At 38.6% G+C, this 22,868-nt stretch overlaps 1 protein-coding gene across 1 annotated transcript in view; it reads right to left on the reverse strand.

Annotated features, from left to right (window-relative positions):
- The window catches only part of LOC129723834 (organic cation transporter protein), a 39,345-nt gene that overhangs the window by 14,135 nt on the left and 2,342 nt on the right, over positions 1-22,868 (reverse strand). Inside the window, exons 2-3 of the mRNA XM_055678292.1 lie at positions 7,426-7,639; positions 6,942-7,200 (exon numbers count right to left, since the gene is read on the reverse strand). Of these exons, the coding sequence (XP_055534267.1) occupies positions 6,942-7,200; positions 7,426-7,639 (473 nt within the window). The remainder of the gene's footprint in view (positions 1-6,941; positions 7,201-7,425; positions 7,640-22,868) is intronic.

The raw sequence follows: 22,868 nt of genomic DNA on the forward strand, positions 1-22,868 counted from the left end.
CTTCAGTTGTCAAACTCAAAGCAAGAGCTTCCGAGTAGTTTTCATGTGACTCACGAAGAGCTTGAGAATGATATAAAAGCTTTTCAATTGAAAGCGACGGGTCAAAGCGTCACTATAATCTGATGATTGTCAATTGAAAATAACTTTGTCTGACTGAAATAGGTTTATCACGACGCACAGTGGGGCAAATTGGTCCGTTGGCGCGAAACCTCATAACTCCCTAACAGGTTTTTTTTTCTCTGTGTGGACTCATCACTGCGACCAGAGACATTTTGATCTATTGTGATATTGCTCAGGTGTTTTCTGTACTCCGCACTTCATATTATTGGCAGTATCACTATTGAAGTGAATGATACGCTTTTTTTATTTATTTATATCCGTGCTTGTGTGTGAGAGTTTACCCTTACATTTCAAGCTTACTGCTCTACTATACCGAGCCTCTTTTCTATCCTACCAATATCGCCAAATTACAATTGCCTGAACTGAGGCTACACCTAACGTTCCTCTCTGGCCAGGTTTATTCTAAGAGGGACTTATTATGTCAAGAGGAAGGAGTCTTATCGAAACCTCGTTCCTCGTGCCAATATCGCCAATCACAATTCCCTGTAGAGGGTAAATATTTCTGAAATTAGTTTTATTATAAGAAGGACTTATTTTATCAAGAGGAAGGAGTCTTATCGAACCTCGTTCCTCCTACCAACACCGCGTCACAATCACCATTCCCTGAAGAGGCACTCAATGCTTCACCTCTGGTCAGGTTTATTATAAGTAGTACTTATATTTTTGTCAAGAGGAAGGAGTCGTATCGAAACCTCGTTCCTCCAGCCAAGACCGAGTCATAATTACAATTCCCTGAAGAGAACTATTATACGTTACTCAGAACAGTTTTATTATAAGAGGGACTTTTTTGTTAGGATGAAAATCGGCAAGGGTACTATAAAATTCGGCTTGAAGGAAGGGTATGTCCCTAACAGTTGTTTCCACAGTGTTTATATCTTCGGCAATGTTGTTCACCATAAAAACATCTTCTTGAAAAATGTATTTAGGCAGCTTTAGTTTTTTTTTCTACAGATGGCGCTGACATCTATCTTTTGAATAAATGGTGCTAGCCATTTTGTTTCTTCGGGAAAGTTGTTTATATCATCAATTGACATAAAGTTGTCGAACATATTACAACTGTAGGACTGACCGTTAACGAGATAAAATTATTTTCATTATTCATAAACCCAAAATTTCAGTAATGAATTATAACTGGGACTTTAGTACATATGTGTCAATTTCAGATATATTCAAACTTTCGAATCATCATGAAATGAATTATTGGAGGTTTGTAGTTGCCTTTGTATAGTTTTTTGTCAACCTATGATGTGTCAACATATTTGAGAAAGAATATAAAATATAGTTTTAATGTTAATGTTTGTGATAAAATGTTTCAAATAGGAACATTGTTCAAGTAAAGATTAGTTGGTCATGTTCCCTTTCTAAGAGCTCCTCTTGTTTAATTTTATACCATTCAACATGAATACTAAACGCTTACTTTTGTTTAAAACACTGTTCACCCAATAACAAACTGTTTCCCAATACTAATAATTATTTCCGAAGGGTCTTAATACTACTGGACGTCAGTTTCGAAAGACCCCCGAACACAAACATGGTCGTGTTGCATACACCGGCATTCAGCAAAGCCTATTGTAGGAAAAACATCGATACGGACACTGCTGATTGACGATTTTTTTACATGAATTGACATGAAAACAATCGTTGCGAAATCTCGAATTACTCGGTAAGTCGCAACTAGTAGCAGCTGATTTTTGGTTTAGTACTAGCCAATACCTTGTATTTTAGTACAATAATAGTATCATAGCAGAACAACGTAGAACTTTATGTTTTTCATGCCCTACTGGAAAATATCTGAGAAATTTTTTTCTTCCATTTTACAAGCCTTGTAAATCCTCACTTTTACAATATTATAGCACATTTTCTAAATTATTTTTCAAAGTGAATTATCATGATTTCCAGTCGATAACATGTCTACTGCAAGTAGAAAATAAAATGAGGCATGAAAACTGAATTTCAATTTTTTTAGTTTTGTCGCGACTTTTCTGGGTTCTGCCCCACAGTGCGACGTAGGGTTCAAAACGAATCAACATGATCCTCCCTCTTTTGTGGAAAGAGGATCGAGCTCTTGGTCAGATCAAATGGGATTTTCTATTTAGAGAGTTTTACCTCTACTTTTTGTGGAGACCGTGTCATAAAAGTTTGCAAAACAAAAATCAATTAAAATCAATTAAATTTTCAAGTCGTTCAGGGTTTCATACTGAATCGATTGGCACAAGAGCTACTGCTCAATATCAACTTTTTGAAGAAGAACTATAGGCTTTTCTCAGTGACGCGTCGCGAATCGGAGCAGGTTTGTTCGGTCGATAAAAATCGTGAATAATCTGATGACTTCGCAATGAATACCTTTCAAAGATACGCTCCTGCCGAAGTGTATTCATTTTCTCGATGATACTCGGGAATAGAAATAGACAAACATTCAAACTTTTGGATGCTTCTGATGGTTTTCGCACGCGCCGCTCGCATAGGCCCGCGGGGTTTGATAAAAAGATACTTATCATTCGTCGTCGTAATGAGTTACCTTCGCGCGCAATACTGTCCGATTCAGTCACTTTCCACAGTGAAACAATCCTTCCTTTCCGTTACAGTCATGAAAGTGCAAAGGTATACTTGGTCTCCGAACACAACGACGTTTCTTATAAACTCCTTCCTTACCCCAACGATTGTAGGGACGTAGCCGGCGTCGTTATCGATCCATAAAAAGCGGTAGCTTCAGAATTGTTGTATACTGAAGATGGTAAACTAATTCCACGAACCATACACGTGGTTCATTGTGCAATTTCACTAGCTCAGATCGATCGCATAGGAGCAACTAGGAAATGTGCGGTCCTCAAACTCAAAAACTATAGCCTTTACTCAGTGAGTTCGTATTTTGATCTGTTGGGTAAGTTATGTACATAGTATTTTTTTTGGTTCGCTACTGAAATGAAATGTTTTGTCAAAACATCTCGAAAAAGGCTGCAGTGCGTACACTTGAAGTTTCTGAAAAAAATTTCTAAGAAATTTGAAAATATTTTTTCTAAACGACAAGTAACAAGTTTCGAAATGACATCAATTTGTAATGATCGAATTTAAAAAAATCTTTTTTGTCAAATTCAGTTAAAAACTTATATTTATTGTTGAAAAAAAATTTCTCAGTGTACATTTTCCCAAGTTAAGAAATCAATTTTATACAACTTATCCATCGACAACATTTCAACGGAAACAAAAGGTTTAGAGATGTAATTTTCCATGAAATTTTACCTTCTAAAACCTTACACTTTTTTGAAAAATCAAATGCTTGAGAAAATCCATGTGTCCATCAAATGCCAGCTATTTCAGAACAATATTTCGTAGGATTGTACAAAGTGATATCAAAGGATTTTGTCATGATTTGTTTTTCTAAATTCACTTTTGTTGCTTGTTTTCATTTAATATACTAAAACAACTTTAAAAAAGTAAAATCACTACGAGTATCTAATCAACTTCAAAAATGAAATTCCCTGATTTTTGTAGGTGTTCTCAGAAGGTTGAAGCTTTCTCCAGTACATAATTTTCTCACCCAGAATCATAAGTATCTTAGTGTTTTTTTTTTAAGAATGATTTTACTTATTTCGCCAGAATTTCAGATAACTTTCACCGATAACAACCAATAAAATTAAAAAGGAAAATTTTTGATTTGTCAGGAGAGACCCGAATGCCAAACATGAAAAGGTCCAATAGAAAGAAACAAGATCAGAGATTTATCAGTGCGTTCGTGAATATTAATAATTCAACTAAATGGAAATGGCTCGTCATTACAAAATGTTCAGGGTAAAACCACTACAAAAAATTAAGGTTCGAAATTGATTTTCGCTCCAAATACGTTAGAAAAAACGCTATCTATGTAGGTATAAAATTTATTCGTGAAATTTGGGTTGACCATTGACTGGTCGTCAAAAATGAAAAAAAATTACCCAGACCTCAAACTAAAAAAATAAATGTTTATAGCTTATTATGATGGAGGCACTGTACCGTGCGAATGACACACGAAAGTTCTACGAGAAGCTGAACTGTTCCCGCAAAGGCTTTGTGCCACAAGCCGACATGTGCAGGGACCTGGGCGGCAACCTTCTAACGAACAAGTGTGAGGTGATTGACAGGTGGAAGCAGTACTACGATGAGCACCTTAATGGCGATGTAGCAGAGGACGACGACGGAGTGGTAGTAGATCTCGGTGTACGCGCAGATGACAACAGAATCCCAGCCCCTGACCTCAGGAGGTTAGAGAGGAGATCGGCCGGCTGAAAAACAATAAAGCCGCTGGAGCTGACCAACTCCCCAGCGAGCTGTTAAAACACGGTGGTGAATCACTGGCTAAGGCGCTACACTGGGTTATTGCCAAGATTTGGGAGGAGGAGGTAGTACCGGAGGAGTGGATGGAGGGTAGAGTGTGCCCCATCTACAAAAAAGGCGACGAGTTAGATTGCTGCAACTACCGCGCAATCACGTTGCTGAACGCCGCCTACAAGGTACTCTCTCAAATTCTGTGCCGTCGACTATCACCGTTTGCAAGGGAATTCGTGGGGCAATACCAAGCGGGATTTATGGGTGCCCGCGCCACCACGGACCAAAAATTCGCGGTACGGCAGGTCTTACAGAAGTGCCGTGAGTATAACGTGCCCACACATCACTTGTTCATCGATTTTAAATCGGCATACGACACAATCGTTCGAGACCAGCTATGGCAGATTATGCACGATTACGGCTTTCCGGATAAACTGACACGGTTGGTCAAGTCGACGATGGATCGGGTGGTGAATTTCGAGTTTCGGGCACACTATCGAGTCCCTTCGAATCTCGAAGAGGGTTACGGCAAGGTGATGGATTATCGTGCTTGCTATTCAACATCGCTTTTCAAGGTGTGATACGTAGGGCTGGTATCGACACGAGTGGCACGATTTTTAGAAGGTCTGTTCAGCTCTTTGGCTTCGCCGATGACATTGATATTGTAGCACGAGCCCTTGAAATGATGACGGAGACGTACATCAGACTAAAGGCTGAAGCCGGACGAATTGGACTGGCCATAAACGCATCGAAGACCAAGTACATGAGAGGAAGAGGTTCCAGAGAAGACAGTGTCTGAATGACAACCTTCCGCCACGAATTCATATTAGCGGTGATGAAATCGAGGTGGTAGACTAGTTCGTGTACCTGGGCTCACTGGTGACTGCTGACAACGACACCAGCAGAGAAATTCGTCGACGCCTTATGGCAGGAAATCGTGCCTACTTTGGACTCCGGAGAACACTCCGCTCGAATAAAAACCGCCGCCGCACGAAGTTAACCATCTACAAAACACTGATCAGACCGGTAGTCCTCTACGGCCACGAAACCTGAACTATGCTCGTGGAGGACCAACGCGCCCTTGGGGTTTTCGAACGAAAGGTGTTGCGTACCATCTGTGGTGGAGTACAGATGGAAGATGGATCATGGCGGAGGCGGATGAACCACGAGTTGCATCAGCTGCTGGGAGAACCACTCATCGTTCAAACGGCGAAAATCGGGAGACTACGGTGGGCTGGGCATGTCGTTAGGATGTCGGACGACAACCCGGTGAAAATGGTTCTTGATAACAACCCGACTGGAACAAGGCGACGGGGCGCGCAGCGAGCAAGGTGGCTCGATCAAGTGGAAGACGACCTGCGGGGCCTCCGCAGACGACATGGCTGGCGAGCTGCAGCCATGGACCGAGTTGAATGGAGACGACTTCTTCGAACAGTAAGGGACACTTCGGCCTGGAGCTGACTGGTAAGTAAGTAAGCTTATTAACCGTTCATATGAATTTCGGTGCCCCCAGCCGCCTGGGAAGTGTGTCGAGTCTTAAGAGATTTCAATGAAGCTTTCTCGTGAACGAAGAAATGACGAACCCGGCGAGTAATCACTCCGCGGTCTTTTAGCACACTTCCGAGGCAGTTAGAGTCAAAAAAAATTTAAAAAATTGAATACCTAGATATCTGAGCATTTTGAAATGACAATAAAAATGAAATATTATAGCTTTTTAATCATTCCTGTGAATTTTGGTGCCCCAGGCCACCAACATTTTTTTAAAGCCTTGAATGAGTTTTCTCATAAACATAACGTTGAAGCGACGAACCCGGCGAGCAATTACTATGCGACACTCTGTCGTAAGTTGACAAATTTCTATGCTGGCTAAAGGCACCAAATTTCACAGGAATGATTGAAAAGCTATAATTTTTCTAGGGTAGCTATTTCGGCCGTAGACACTTCAACTTGACTTAGAAGTCAATATATTATGAATCATTATACATCCAATCATTAACCTATGAAATAACAAAGAGGTAAAAATACTTGTTTGCTCCAGTTGTGCCAATGTTGTAGCGTAACATTTATGTTCCTACTCCTTCTATGCATGCGCTTGCTATTCAAATTAGTTGTGTATCTTGTTTGTTATATGGTTGTCAGTTGATGTATTTATAATAGTGAATAAAAGGACGTAAGTAACGAGGCTTTTAACCTATAAGACGTCATTCTATGCTAATGAACACAAGCAACGCTGTCATTTAATTGACTCGGCTCGTAATTCTTGCTTGTAGACATAGACAGTGATTCGGGTAACACTAATATTATGTGACGCTACTAGATAGATTGCCGTTTAAAGTTCACTTCCTAACGCTTTCAAAAAAAAACATGTTTCCCTTAACTCGATGTCTTTATAACTGAACCGTGGCGAAGCCCTGCGTTTGCAATTAGTGATAAATAACCCCGCCATATAACCAGGCCATTGAACAAATAAAACCATTGAACAAACGATGTTAAATTAACAACAGCTAATGTCTACTCACCCAAAATGTACATCATGGTAAAGCAATTGTCGAAGGCAAATCCGACCAGAAACCGGCAGAAGGCAAACTGCCAAAAGTTGGCGACGAAAGCCGTCGCCACGCCGGCTACGAATCCGATCACATTGCAACCGGCCAGCGCCGGGATCCGACCGTATCGGTCGGCGATCCACCCGAACAGTAGCCCACCCACGATGGCACCTACGAAGAAGATCGACTGAGACAGCGTGGACAGGTACGAGTGCTCGCACACCCATTCAAACTGTAACGGACATGGAATGAAATCGTTAATTGCGATCGTAAACCGCGTAGGATAATTCTTGGGGTAATTTTTATAATGGCTGGTATAGAAAATCATTTGAGTCATTATACGCGCATGTCATTTGCAAGCTCTCAAGCGAAATGATCAAACTATTTAAAATACTCATTAAGCTTTTCCGTGAATAGAAATAGTGAAAAATGCTAGGGCAAATATAAAAATACTTACGTCGGTGGCAGCGGTTTTGTATGGCACATCGGTAAAATTGTACTCCCAGCCATGTTGGCAGGGCTGCGTCGGCCAGGTTGGATCGGCCTTTAGAATGTTGTTGGCCAGCACCTCTGTGAAGTTTACCGCATACATCGAACACTTGCTGTAGGAAGCAGCACCATCGTCAAACTCAGTTCCGTGTTCATAGTGAAGCGGAATCGCTAAGGCACGTCTGAAATGTAGAAGATCGGAAAAAACATATCAAATCAGTTGACTGGATTGAGATTGAATCTTCTTAAACGTTGACTTGAACGATTCACAGCAGTAAATTGATGAGACAAGGGTTATAAAAAAGATATTCTGCACTTTTTTACTATTATCTGTGAAAGCACACAAAGACACTAAATCATGTGATTAACTTATCGTATTGGTTGTGTTAAAAGTTAAGCAACTTAACCGGAAGCTTAAACAAAACCCAATTCGGATTTTGCACAAAATGCTGACGAAGTAAAAAGAATGTTTACTGATGGATGACGAAACATGCGTGAAAATTAATTTTGAGCAGCTTCCTGGCCTGAGATCTACGAGAGATCAAGAGATCGTTGAATAAAATTACCGCTCAGGTTGACCAATAGTGTATCCAATCTATGATGAAATTGAAACGCAATATTTTTTTTGTATTTTCGTAAAAAGCAAAAAAATCAATTAACTTCAACGCCATAACGTTCGTACGTTGAACCAATAGAACAACCAGATTCTAACCGAGAGCACAAAAACAGAAATAAAAATATAATACGACCCATTCCACCAAGTAAACTCCTTGATTCAAACTACGTTCCTAATTGTTTCAGTTTTTCAGTAGCATCTAGTAAGATCGCGTAAATCGTGGCCTCAGACCTGCAAATTTGTCACATCAACTTTAAAGTAACCTTCAAGCAGACCAGTTGTGGACAGCATTTCGCACCCCATCTAGAAGTCACAACGGTGAATGATGAACTTGATCGCCTACTTTGTGTACAGACCGATTTCCGCCTTTCATTTAACGAGTAAAGTTGGTCCGCTGGTTGCTGGTTGTTATTAACGCACATAGCGTCTCAAATTAGCCGATTAAGAGCTTAGAACAAATCAGAAGCCCGGCAAATGGCGTCACGATTAGCTGTCAGACAGCGGTTATTCTTTGCTTGTCCGTCTGCCTTCTGCGTTTTTCGATGCTCGTGTGGCTTTACCGTTTATTATTTCATAGAACTTTAACACAACATAGAGGTAGATATTTAATGAGGATGGTAATTATGGTGGCTAGTCAAGAATTATTACTACATGAGCTGTCAATTTAGCAACAACCATGGCAGCGATCTTTCAGCTACAGCGCCTGTGATCGTGAGGAAATTGATTATCCACGTGTTAATAGTGATGTCTATTCGCATCCAATTGCATTTCAGAAACAGGGAGAAACTGTGTGAAAAATCAACCGGAAAAGCATTGAAATTTCTTGATGGCGTTATCGGAGATTTACGGTGGCGTCTACGGTCGCTATAAACTCTACATGCTTGAAGTGGTTCGATGTTTAAGGATAGCTACAGAAACGTTCTCTCTGATCCGATTAGCTTCTCAATCCGAATGACCTCGGAATCTCATACTGTGAATATATTAAATAAAATTATGAGTACAGCTTAAGAACTGGTACTGAATTGCATTACATGTTAAACTAAACGGCCGATAATACTTACTTATCACAGCTGTCAGTGTTTACCGCCCGTAAAAAAAAACTTAATACGGAAGTCAAAATAAAACAGAAACAGTTTGTGTGGCAAAAAACACCTTCACGCTATGCGTTTTCAATTTGGATGCGGGTCGAGCACGGTTGTAGAACAATATTACTGGTGCAGACTAAGAATCAGGCAATGGCTTACCATATCAAAAATCGGATCGCATAACACATTCACTTCAAGTCAAATTATACATACATTTTCAACGTATAGCGTCGAGTCCAATTTGACACTACTGCTCCAATATCAAAAGCACAATAAAATTAAATAATCACTTACAGTTAGTGGCGAACGCTGTAACTAGCGCTAGAATAAAAACCAACAACCGGCCTGTCTGGTGACCCGAAACGTTTGCTTACCCTTGAGAGAGTTCACAAACGCATGCCACCGTAACCCACGGGCTAAGGCGTCATAAGAACGACTGAACGGAGCTTCCTGATTGATCGATTCACACGAATTCTGTATGCGTGCAACGTTAGCCTTCTAGTTCATCGTAAGCTTCCGAATAGTAAACTTTATATTTTCAAAAATCAAATTTTCCAAACTTTAGGACAATCTCTCAGTCAATGATCGTAATAATATCCGGTTTTTACGTAAAGCCATAAGCGCTTACCGGCAGGATGACTCATTTCCCGCATAGCTCTGACTAATTGAGTCCGCTTAGGTGAACTTTAACCCTGTTGATCTCGTAAAGCAGCAGCCGGTAGGAATTCCTCTCGCCTGGTATGACGTTGTCTGTTCGCGTTGAAAGGTTGCGTGTTTAAACGTTGACGTAGACTGTTATGTGGCTGCTTGTAGGAACGGGGGAAAACCTCCCGAGCTGCAGATGAAGTCTGCCCTGAAGCAGCAGTATGTCATATGCGATCGTCACGCAGATTACCTTTCAATGTGTTTTATGTTGTGACAGAAATAAGTCTTTGGATGACTTCATTTAAACGCATTAATGTTTGTATTCACTTCTGCAGTTAGAATGAATAAAATTATTCATAGAAATCGTGCATCGATTTTTAGTTTAGGATTCAGTTGGAACAACGAAACAGTACAAACGATATTTCCACATTCGTACTGTGCGAATGCTGAATGTACTGTGGCGGCGCCTCCTGCTGACCCGTACGGTTGTGTACAACCATTGGTATCGGCCTGTGTTGCAACCATTGGTATCGAAAAGTTAATTTAAAATTTAGAATTTTACGTGAGCAAAAACAATTTATCTCATAAACCCGTTACGACGAAATTGTGGCAGTATCCACACATTACATCAATTGTGTTTTTCGATGAATAATGGCGTTTGCAATGTATGTGATGACTTATGAGAGGCAAGTGAAACATTGTCGTTGCGATCATTTACAGCGGAGCTACTAGTGTTAAATGAATTGTCTGTCTTCTTCCAACAAAACCTGTTTGAATGCTGTTCGAATTGAGATCTAGAGTTTTGTGCTGAAAATAATTTTGTATATTTCATCGATTACTACCTCATTAACACGACAGGTGCCGTATCATTCACAAGATTTAATAGCTATAATAAGGTTAACTTATTATGTTGTTTTTAATGTCATCATCCAGAGGTTTCATTTCTGGTGGTCGGTATAATTATTGCGATTTAGTACACAGTCACATAAAACTGTCGGTCGGTTCATTCGTTATGTACCACATGAATGGAATTAAAGTGCTGGATGAACCGCAGTACTGCAGTGATCGGTGACTATTACGATGCGATCAAACTTTAACTTGACCTAAATCAGACCTACTAGTACGCATTGAGTAACGCAGCCCAGCAGCGGCCGCTGTTCGATGGAGCCGCTGTGTGCTCTTTGGATTTCTCGACTTGACAAGCTTTACTTGAACCAACTATTCGGACACGACTCTGTTCTTAGCTTAGAACGGTAAAACATTTCTCAACAACGGTTTGACACGGGCCGATGCAGGTACCCGGTATTTAAAAGGGTGACACTTCGAACAAGACACAAATAGTTAAACCGTGAGTTGACTTAAACGGTAAATGCTTACATACCAGATTAGCATGTGTACTAGCGGTTCAACAGCTAATTTCTTTGTTAGCAAGAGTATCAATTAGTGAGACGATGCGAGGGTTTGCCGGTACAAATATACGTAATAAGTAATCGAATCACGGAGATTGGACATATACGTTAATGGCACGTTTTTTTTTTTTCAAGGAGGAGAAAATAGATGTTACGAAGGTGAATAATTAATATGCTGCTGTATGCTGTTTCACCTGCAATTACCAATATCTTTTTTTCTATATGAACATGAGTTTCAGAAATATATAAATCACAATCAATTATACTGTTAACTTTTATATTCTACTAGCTCAACCGGCAAACTTCGCCCCGCCCATTTTTTCCTTTATTCAATTAATTTTGAACATTCTGAATTGATTCCATATACTTCCAAAGATTGACCTTGTGGTTGGTTAATAGTCTGCAAATGCATGACGAACCGGATATTGGATACGTTCAAACTCAAGAAAATACGTTCAAACTTAAGAAAATAGGTTTAAGGTTTAAGGTTTTGTCGGAACAAGAACATCCTGGCGCTATAATTTGCTTTAAACTATCGTTGCTTGCAATACAGTGGTTTTTAGATGCTTTACGTCAAATCATGTCTCATTTCGTATTCTTGGTCGGCTTAGGTTTCGAAGCATGGCCCGTTGGATAGTTGGTTACTTCTTCGTGAATAATATAATCTACTGATTAATTCATACAATACAATTCCATTCAGTTAGAATTCGGAATCACTTATTGTGTTGCAGCGGCACGGAAAGTGACTGTTGCAAGAATTCTTGTACAGTTGTTTGTTTACCTAGACGCACATTTTTCGTGATAGAAATGTCACGGTGTTTCGTTCAGTGACTCAAAAGTTATTCCAGATGTAAACCGTGAGAAGAGGAAAAATTCTGCACATCCACGTTGATAATCCAAAGTGGTCCACAATAAAAATCGTTAAAACGTTGAAAATCGTCAAATCAACCGTGTATGATGTACTCAAACGTTTCAAGAAGCAAAAGAGCGTGGATCGAGGGCCTCAAGGTAAGCGTCGTAGTGGAAAATATGACCGCAAGCCGAATCAGAGGGTTTTGAGAACCGTCAGAGCAAACCCTGGACTATCAAATAATGAAATCGCACAAAAATACGCTGCTGCTCGCAGTACCGTTCGAAGAACTCGTTTGCAAGCAGGATATCGTTGTTATTGAGCTAGCAAGCAACCAAACAGAACGTTGAAGCAAAGTCTCGGCACCAAAACTCGAGCTCGGAAATTGTACCAGCAGGTTTCGACGAAATGCCAATGATGCCTGCTCATCGACGATGACAGTAGCACTCGATCCCTGGTGGTGATAAGTTCAAATCTTAGTAGTACCAAGCCGTTCGTAGGTAAAAGGACTTTTGAGTATGGGGTTATTTTCAAGCTCCTCCACAGAAAACTTCCTTCCATACTTAATATTCACTTAATATTCCATATTAAATAAAAATTATTATTATTATATAAAATATTAATAACTTAGAGTAAAATTGAGATATTTACTATGTCAGCATTGCAAATCTCAGTTTCTCTTAAAAAGCTCTAAAAGTCGTTCAAAGACATTTTTGACATGAAACTTGAAATAAAAAAGTTAGAGCGCAAAATGTGTTTTTTCAATATAGATCGGTTGTTTTCAAAGATAGAGAAAAACTTTTTTTTACAAAGTTACTTAAAATTAATGGAGCTATAACATTGTAGAACAAGTTTTTCTTCTATCTACAAAGATAAAAAAGTTAGATACTTGATTGCATCGAAAATGTTGGTCACCCTAATTTTTGATAATTTTTCAATAAGCGCATTTTTATATGTAACAAATTTGAAGAAAAAAGTTTTTTCTAAAATGTTGCTATAGAGCTCTAGACCCAAATTTCCCCCTAATTTTGGTTTCTGGACCATTGTGCAGTGGTTATTAAGTCTGGAGAGAAGATTTTTGTGTGGAAGAGCCTGAGAATAAACCCATGCGTCCTTTTTACCAACGAATGGCTTGGTTCTACTTAGATTCGAACCTATCACCACTCGCTTGTCAAAAACTCTGAATAGAACTTAATCGATAGTTCAGTTGAATGAGCAAGAAGGTAATTTTGCATTCTGTTCACAATCGCACGGATAGTTGGTGGCAATACAGAATAAAATCTCATTACTGTTGCTTACTAATAAGGCATTTTGCATATTAAAATTTTATTTTACCAAACAACTATTTTTCATTTCAAGCTTATTTGGTCACAAAATTACCGTTTACGAATAACTAAATAGCTCAGGTTATGCAATTCAACCTTAGAGATTACCTTTAAAGATTTGATCATAAACGAAATCTACCACATGGCTAATTAGGTTTCTTGCAATGAACACGGGTTAGTTCTAGGCCATCATAAAAAACTATTCGAAACTAGTTTTATGCACTTTTCCAAGCAACCATAAAGGTATTGAAGCAAAAAAGTATTCGGGTCAGTTGAATTCAAACCAACTTGTTTACCTGTGACCACCATAAATTTTTTGACAACAAGGAAAAACTGAGTTCGACTTTTTTCTATCAGCAATCTTTTCTTCTAAATAAATTTTAGTTACAGCGTTGATATAAATCCTAAGTAAAAAAGCAAATCCTTGGTGCTACATTCCGATTCGAAACTCGACCTACTGTTTATTATACATATACACAGACCTCCTGACGCTAGAAAATGTAAATATCAGCTGATAATTTAAAGAACAAGGTGATATAATACGAAAATAGTAGAAAATATTAATTTGGATACTAACTATTCTGCTTTGGAAACTGCAATATATAAAATTTTAGAGCTAGACTTCGTTCCAATATAGCTAGAATTAGTAACATTTTCTTTCGTTAAGCAGGAAGTAGAAATCAATCGATGGTTTCAGTTAAATAAGCCAGAAGGCAATTTGACAAACTGTTCAAAACTGCACAGATAGAAGTGCTGGTGACAAAACAGAATGAAATCTTCTTACTGCTACTCACTAAATCGTTGAGTTTTTTGCGTAGCTCCTATCGTGGCAGCTCGACCTTGAATTTGTTAATCCGTTCTCGATTTCTTGTGGCAAAAACACCTATTTCACCTCATTTCAAATTGATTGCCTCGATCCAATCAACAGCTACCACTCTGTCGAGCAGAAAAAATAAATAACGCACACGCCTATATAGCACCCACAAGAGCAGGTAATATGAACAATTACGGCACGACACCGCTCCAATCGTACCAGTATCTGAAAAACCTACCACAACTGAATAGTTTACCCTATAAATGATAATTGCAACTTCGGCACGTGCTTCTCCTTACCAACGCTAAACCAAACACGAAAACCACACTCAAGCACACTTCGACAGCCCTAGGCCATGTCCGATCGGGCCCGATCTACCCATCCGTAGATGAAGACACAGAGCGGTCAGACAGTGCTGCCGGAGCCGGTGTACTGCAGCAGCGCGGTGCGGCAAACCGAGCCGGTAATGAATTTTCAACAAGACGAGAAGTAACACTCTAACCACTCGGCTGTAGGTATACATAGAAGATACCATCACCTGTGGAAAGACCGGCTGGGCTGGCCAACGATCCACGGAGCTTGAAACGAGTGTAATTGTATCGTCGGGGAAATACCTCTGCAGCTGAAATGGTCAAGCGGTTTGCAAAATAATATGTTGTCTCGCATAAAATCCACCGCGCCCGTTCTGGCCTGTAAACCAGTCAAAATTATGGCTCACCGAGTCCACCGGAGGTTGTTTACTCGAGCCGCAAAGGCTGGTTGGTGACGAACACCCGCAACGACAATTTTATTGGCAGAAAACGCTAAACGGCTAGGCTAGTTTGGTTTGTAGGTTGAGTAAATTGATTCACCGAGTAAAAAAGAGCAAGGTTTAATAAAGGTTTATTAGTTTAGGTACTCTTTCTCGGTGTACTAAGTAATCAATCAGATTGGTTTTCAACAGGTGATAATTATTGTACAATTAATATTTGACTCATTATGAACTTCGAAAGTTGCATTGGGATATTTAACGAAATAAATCTTTGCCCTTCAAAACCGTCCAGAAGATAAGATCTTAAATCTGACCTAACCCTGGAGGTCTAGGAGTATATAAGACTCCTCAAGCCAAAACGTAGTTGAAATTTCGTTTAAGATTTTGTTAGGTATTTATACATTATACATTGAAAGTTCTGTGGATATCTTTAAAAAACTTTAGGAGAAAGTTTCGCTGGCATTTTATGAAACCCTAAATTCAGAGTAATTTAAAAAAGGTGGTAATAAGAAGTATGATAGCGATAGTAAATGATGACAAAACTGAAATCGATTTGAAAATAACTTTGGACGAAAAAGTGAATGATAACAAAAGGGACATTTGAAAAGCCATAAGAATTTAGATACCAAATTCTGAGATAAAACTTCACAAATATTACCTCAAATTCCACATACAGTATATTTCAATTATAATTTCAAATACAAAATCAATATTTTTATCACGCACAGAGTGAAAAAAGCATTATTTGATTGGAAATAGCAATTTTAGGATGTTTTCGAGAAACCACAAGTCGCAATTTTGGCTTTCAAAATGAAGTTTGGAATTGATTTCCGGCCTATGAGTATTTTCTAGATTTCTGGCGTATCAATATTGGGTGGTATTTGGTCATTTTAGGTTGCATTCAAGGAACTTGAACTCGCCATCTTAGATTTTAAAACGGTATCCTTGGCCGATTTATGGCTCCTGCGCATCATCTCGATGTCGTATATTGCATTCTATTCGATCATGTTAGGCTGTTTATCAAAAATCGGAGGTCGCCATCTTTGATTTCAAAATGACGTCTGGTTTCGCCCTACCAGTTTAAGCTATTCTCTTACTAGCACGCAGAGAATCCCGAGTAAGAATTCCCAGGATACCTTTAACTCGGTGACGGAATCATGAAAGGAATCGCAAACACGATCCGGAGGATTCCCAATCACGAATCTTATTCAAGAATCCTAGGGCCATATACAGGGCATTCCTAAGGATTCTTTTTTCAGGAATCCTTTTCAAGGACGCTCACGAATCCAATGTGAAGAATCCTAGAGAATCTTTACGAATCGTATGTGTTCGTCCGGGATTGTTTAGAAACTGGAAGTCACTGTCTTGGACTAGAAATTGTGTCTGGAGTTAATTTCCAGCCTCTGAGCATCTTTGTTTTGAAACTGGCGTCTGAAGTTACTCCGGACTTTGACCATTCATTTTGCGTCTGAGTTTGGATTCTGACCTCTGGTTATGATCCTAGTTTGAAAAAAATATTACCCTGAGTGCTTTAAAACACTCCTGAATTATGTCCTATTGAGCTGCAATTTTGCACAGGTTCTATAATGGGCCAATGAACACGACATGACCTTCGCTGCCGTCCTAATAAATCTACCTCTACTCTTTCCCACTCGGCGAGAACATTCCAAACCAGGGGGTACAATCGATATAAAAAATATTGCCAAGGGGTACGCGGACTAGAAAAGGTTGAGAACCGCTGGTGTAGAGGAAAGAGTCAAAGTATAAAAATCCATCACTGACCAAAAAAAAAATTTTCGCGTTTTGTATGGAATTCGGAACATTTTTGGAAATTTCTCGTTTTATGTTGTTTTATATTTGATTTTTTTGGTTGGAGAGTGAATCCCCAGTTGAAACACACTAGAAATTGATATTAATTTAGATTTAGATTTAGTGTGAAAAAATGCGACAATATGTCGAAATAAAATATATAAAAATGCTATGTTTCTAATAGTAGGAGCATAATCTTAGTCATTGTCATAGCTCATGAGTTTTGTTACTGTATGAAACATAAGCGACTCTATTTAGAAGCGCTATTAGAGTACAAGAAAAAAACGAAAAGTGCAAAATGGTTACCGGCAAAATGATGAAAAACAGCATATTTTACCTAAACCCAGCATGTTTATGTATTTCTTACAAATAAAACATGTTTCAACACCATTTCTATAACTTTTCAGGAAAGTATGTTTTATAAGTTTAGTTTGAAATGCATAATCATTTAAAATTTCATACAAAATTGGAAAAAGTTCATAACGCTCACTAATACTAATGCATCGACGTGAATAGCATACCTTTTAGAACTGTCATCTATACTTGGGTCGGCACCTACTTGATTGTTGTACATTGAAGATGGTGAATTAATCCCAAACTAGCCATCTTATGGTGGTTCTTTGTGCAACTTCACTAGCTCAGATTCATCATGTAGCAGCCACTACGAAATCTGTGGTCTAAAACTCAAGCTCTTATAACCAAAAATCCCTTCACAGTGAAATCAAAATTACAACATTGGAGTATTTTCAACACATTATACAAAACAAGAAAACCGAACTGAGTAAATCCTACACAATAAAAATTCTGAATATTACACGTCACGTGGAATGTTTTCTCATTTAAATTTCAGTTTGCTCTGACGTAAACCACGATTTTGTTAGAAAATTATGTGCAATATCATTTAAATTTCAGTTGCGTCTGATGTAAACCACAATTTTGTTTGAAAATTACTTGCAATATCATTAAAAATTTCGTGGAATATTATGGAATTATCTATCATAAGCGATGGAGGCAATTCTTTATATGCGATTCAACATAAAGTTTTCTTACTGTGTAGAAAAGAATTCGGCGTAGTTTAGGATGCTTATTGTTTTTTCTTCTTTCGTAGGAGCAAAATATTTCTGAATGTTGATTCGAACATTTTAAAAAAAGTTTGAAACTAGGCACTCTGTTTTTTTCCAAGCTTCCTATGGATCGATGAACCAGATAATGAGAGTTTATAACGCAATTCCACGCGAAATCATCCTTAAAACACTAAAATCTCAAACGAACGTTATTTTTAGTGATGAAACTTTGTATTTGTTTTCTACTACAGGACACACAACTTTTCCACAAGTATTTTGATTATTCTGACCAGTTGCGTAGCCAGAATTTTCCTTTGAGGATATTTCGATAAAAAAATATAAATTAAGGTTTGTTCCACTTTGTACTTGGCCGTTTCCTTTTCTTTACTACAGCGCCTCTAGTTGTCGTGTTTATTTAGTGGTGAATGGTACACGCGTTTAAAAGTTATCCAAAATGAAACGCGAGATTAGAAAAAAATGTGCACACGTGTGTTGAAAACCCAACATGATCAGGAGGAATGATCGCCAAGGCTCCCAAACTACCGAAATCGACTGTGAATACCGTGCTTAAACGTTACCGGGACACTTGGACGGTAGATCGCTCTAAACAAACCAAACGTGATGTGGAACATTGGATCGGAAAATACGAGTGAAGGTGATCAGAGCAGTCCGGAATAATCTTGGGGTCTCCCCCCGTGAGTTGGCGAAAAGGTTCAATGCAGCGCATAAAACAGTTCGTCGAATCTGTATGCGTGATGTATTATGGTCGTATCAAGCCAGCAAACAACCCAACAGGACGCTGAAACAGAACCTGGCTGCCAAAACCCGAGTAAGAAAGGTATACGAGCAAGTCCTGACAGAGTACAACGGCTGTATTTTAATTCACGATGAAACATACGTCAATATGGACTTAGGACGAATCCCGGGCCGCAAATTATACCATGCTAACCGTAAGGGGAATGCTCCAAGTAGGTTCAAATTTGTTTAGGCGGATAAATTGACCCACAAGTTGATGATTTGGCAAGCCATCTTTAGCAGTGGAAAACAGACAAAAGTTTCCATCACAGGAGTAACCATGAATGGACAAGTTAACAAGGAGAAGTGTCTTCAAGAGATAGTTTTGCCGTTCATCCAGTCACACGAAGACCCCGGATGTATTGGAATGGTACAAGCAGAATAATATTGATGTTGTCGAAAAAAGGATCAATCCACCAAACTGCCCACAGTTTCGTCCCATCGGAAGATATTGGGCAATAGTCAGGCGCAGGGCCGGATTTAGCCGATGGGGGCCCCGGGGCAAATTTGTCTGTGAGGTCCTCTTTTCTTAAAACATTTAGAGGTAACGTTCTGGGAGGTGACGAGCAAAAAAAAAAAAAAAGGTCGGCCCAGGGCTAGGGGGGCCCGGGGCATTTGCCCCCTTTGCCCCCCCCTTAAATCCGGGCCTGGTCAGGCGTAAATTGAAGAAGTGAGTCAAATCAATCCAAACATCATCTGATATGGCGAAGCGGTGGAAAAAAATGGCCAATACGGTTGATGTTGCAGAAATTGATGGGAGGTATGCGATGAAAAGTTCGAGAGTTCATCAGAACAGCAGACAAATAATTTTTCTTGTAACTTTTTCTTGAAGTTTGATAAAAACGCTGCAAAAACATATTTTTACCAATTTTGTACGTTATTTCCTCATGGAGGAATCGGAAATTGTATGTAATATTGTGGAGGGAGGCAGGTTGAAAGAGAGTAACCTAAATCCATGACCGGTATGTAGCAAACCAACTGGTGTACACTAAGGTCTTTTTTACGCGGGGGATGTGTTCCAAATTTGGACCCGCGTAAAAACAGACTTTTATAAGTTGCAAATATGACGAAGGAAATCGTCCTAAAATATTTAAATCTCGTTTGAATATGATAGTGGTCAATCTAGAGACCGAAATGATTTTAAATTTTGAGTATTTACACCAAATTTTTTTTTTTTTTCGAAATAAAGTGCTGATGATTAAGTTTTTGGTGGCAAGTTTCTATAATATTATTAAACAAAAGAGTGAAACTTTGACCGCTTTAAGGTTTCACATCCCGAAGTTCGATTGAGCTGAAATGTTGCATGGGGACTTTTTTCGAGAAGATGATGCTTTTGAGCCCTAAACGAAATTCGATGGTCGAATTTTTACTTTCCCTACTAAACAGTATTACCGAATCAAAATATTGAAAAATATAAGTTAAAAAATAAAAAGAAAACTCTCCACCATTCTGGCTACACCACTAACAAATGCGTAATTTATCAAAAGGGCATATACATTTTAGAAGTTGAAATCTTTGACGAATTGTATGTCAAAAATTTTGACCTTGAATGTTGGCTATGGACAAGTAGTAAAAATTTATTTTTTAGATTTAGATTTTAATTTAATTGAGAAACTTTCAAAACTAATCACATGACGGTGAAAAAATAATTTTTAACATTCATTTCAATATAAACTAGAAGTACACTTTGTGAACACACCCTTAAGCGTAACCGTTTACGAGAGTGTCTATTGATAATAAAAAAATATTTTTAGCTTCTAAGCGGTTTATTTGATCGGTATAGTTTCTTCGGAAAAGTAATTTTGTCCTTCCAAAAAATATATACACCTTATAAACATCTGAAAAAAACTTGTGTTTTTTTCAAAAAGCTTTTATTCTCTCAGGTTCGAACAAACATCAATATTTAACTAACAATGTGTAGTTTTCGTAGAAAAAAAAACATATCTTTAGACAGTGAACTTTTGGACATATCGAATTTATAAATATTCTTTTAACTTTTTACATTTTTTTTGCGGTGTGTATTGTTTCCTGGAGCGACAAATCTACGAATTTGAAAAAATCTATACTGAGCGTCTTGGCAGAGTGATTTAAGAAATCAGAAGAAATAATTATAAGTTTCCGTTAGACTATACTAGAAAATTGAGGAACAAATGTTGAATTCAGTCCGTACAAATACGTATTTCGACTGTGACATACAGTCATCATCCATCCACATAATAGTCGAAATAGGTACGTATTTGTACGGACTAAATTCAACATTTACTCCTCAAATTTCTAGTAGAGTCTAACGGAAACTTATAATTCTTTCTTCTGACAAATCTACAATTCTGCTGAAAACATAACATAAATTAATCAAATCATTTTGGTTAGAATCAAAATTTTCCAAGCATTTTTTCAATCAAACAAACCGTTTTACCATGCAAAGAATATTTTATTCATCAGTCACATGTTTTGAAAGGTCCTTTGAAACAGCAGTCGTGAATCAACATGAACAACCGATATCATAAAATGCCTTTCTTATCAAAAAGCAACAACTGTGCAAAGTTTCAGTAAAATCGGAAATGATCGATCAGCATCGATTTGCGAGGACTGCCTCTGCTATAAAAAATAACTCTGCGGAGTTATGTCAGTTTAAATCCAATATGATACTAACACAAAATGCCATTTTTGTCAACACCACATGGCGAAGGTGCTTATGACACAAGTGGTGGAACATTGAAATGGATGGTTACATGTGTTTGTTTGGCTAGGCAGCATGAAAATCCGACTACTAGTATAAATACGAGTAGGTACAATCGAAATTTAGAACTAATATCTTGAATTCATCTGTCATTTGTCTCGAAAAAAGTCGGATCATCGGTAACGGTAAACTTCAAAAAGAATAATTTATTTTAAGGTCATAGTTTTCAGTAGACCCATTTTATTTCAAAACTCAATTTTCACGCCAAAACTAAGAATGATTCTAATTGCAAAGCGAATCACTCAGGGAAGGAAGCAACGCCATCGACTAGCATTAAGAGTTACAAGGTCAACTAATTCAATAGTAATATGTAAAACAGCCAGGATCAGTTACCCATCGCTCAAAAGACCATCAACCTATCTAATATCTCTGCAACACCGATCGCTGATCATCCAGCCAATTAAGTGAATTATTACTTAATGTATTTTACAGCTAAGTCATGAATTATTTTTTATCTAAATTCCCACATGTGCGGCTTTGCACATCACTCATACCACGGATTGCTGCATCGTAAAACCAGACATCGTCGGACGATTCAAACCATTTGCACGCTCGAGTTGAACTTGAAAATTTTCTTGACTATTGTAAGTGGCTTACATTGAATGCCAAAACCCCCAAGCAGCATTTATACGTTCACGAATGCACCATGCAAAGCAGAACAGCATTCTGTTGTCATTAACACGATGACGGCGCGGGTTATGCTTCATTAAGTAGCAACATGTGTGTAATAAGCTGTACCTTTGATACAATTACATTTCCCGCATTCGCTACTGGTCGCGCAAGTGCCCGTATGAACCTTGGCGCTATCAATATCGAACAGGCGTGGGTCTGCCGGGAAAAAAGTCTACGCGCTATTTCCTAATCGGTCCACCTTAGGCGTTGGCAAACGTTTTGTGACGTCAAATTTAGCTTCAGTCTCTAAGTCGTGTCCTTAATTTCGTGAATCAATTTGTCTGGTCACGAAGTGCTGTCTACTGGGTAGGTCAATGGAACTTGGCACCGCTAGCATGTTTGATCGTTATTGACGTCATAGGGCATTTCTTGGGGGCCCAAATTCTCCTATTCTTTAGAATGACCAAGGGGTTTGACTACCTTTTAGGAATCAAAAAAAAACACACACAGTAGCTATCCGGAGCCCGAAATCAGCCATTTTCAAGGCTATCTACACTTGTTCATTGCGCGAACAGCGCGTAGAGAATTCGAAGTAAAACGCATAAAATGGATTGCAATTTACTCAGGAGTGGGCTCTTCTATGGGAAACCTCGGCGGTTAGGCAATCCCGCCACTTGCCCGGATGTTGATTCGTGCTTGTACATTGGCTGCGCCACAAAATGCAAAGAATGCATGGAAGCTGTACGATCGGTTAGTTCTATTTTGCTGTATGCTGCGTTAACAAGAAGATACAATACTATTCACTATGTTGTACGGAACCGTTTTACGATAGGCCGATAAAAATACTTTTAAACTCTGAGGTATAAATGAGTTCTAGATTTCTTCACATTTCTACT

Source organism: Wyeomyia smithii, chromosome 2 (assembly GCF_029784165.1).
Source record: "Wyeomyia smithii strain HCP4-BCI-WySm-NY-G18 chromosome 2, ASM2978416v1, whole genome shotgun sequence".
NCBI classification, from domain to species: domain Eukaryota; kingdom Metazoa; phylum Arthropoda; class Insecta; order Diptera; family Culicidae; genus Wyeomyia; species Wyeomyia smithii.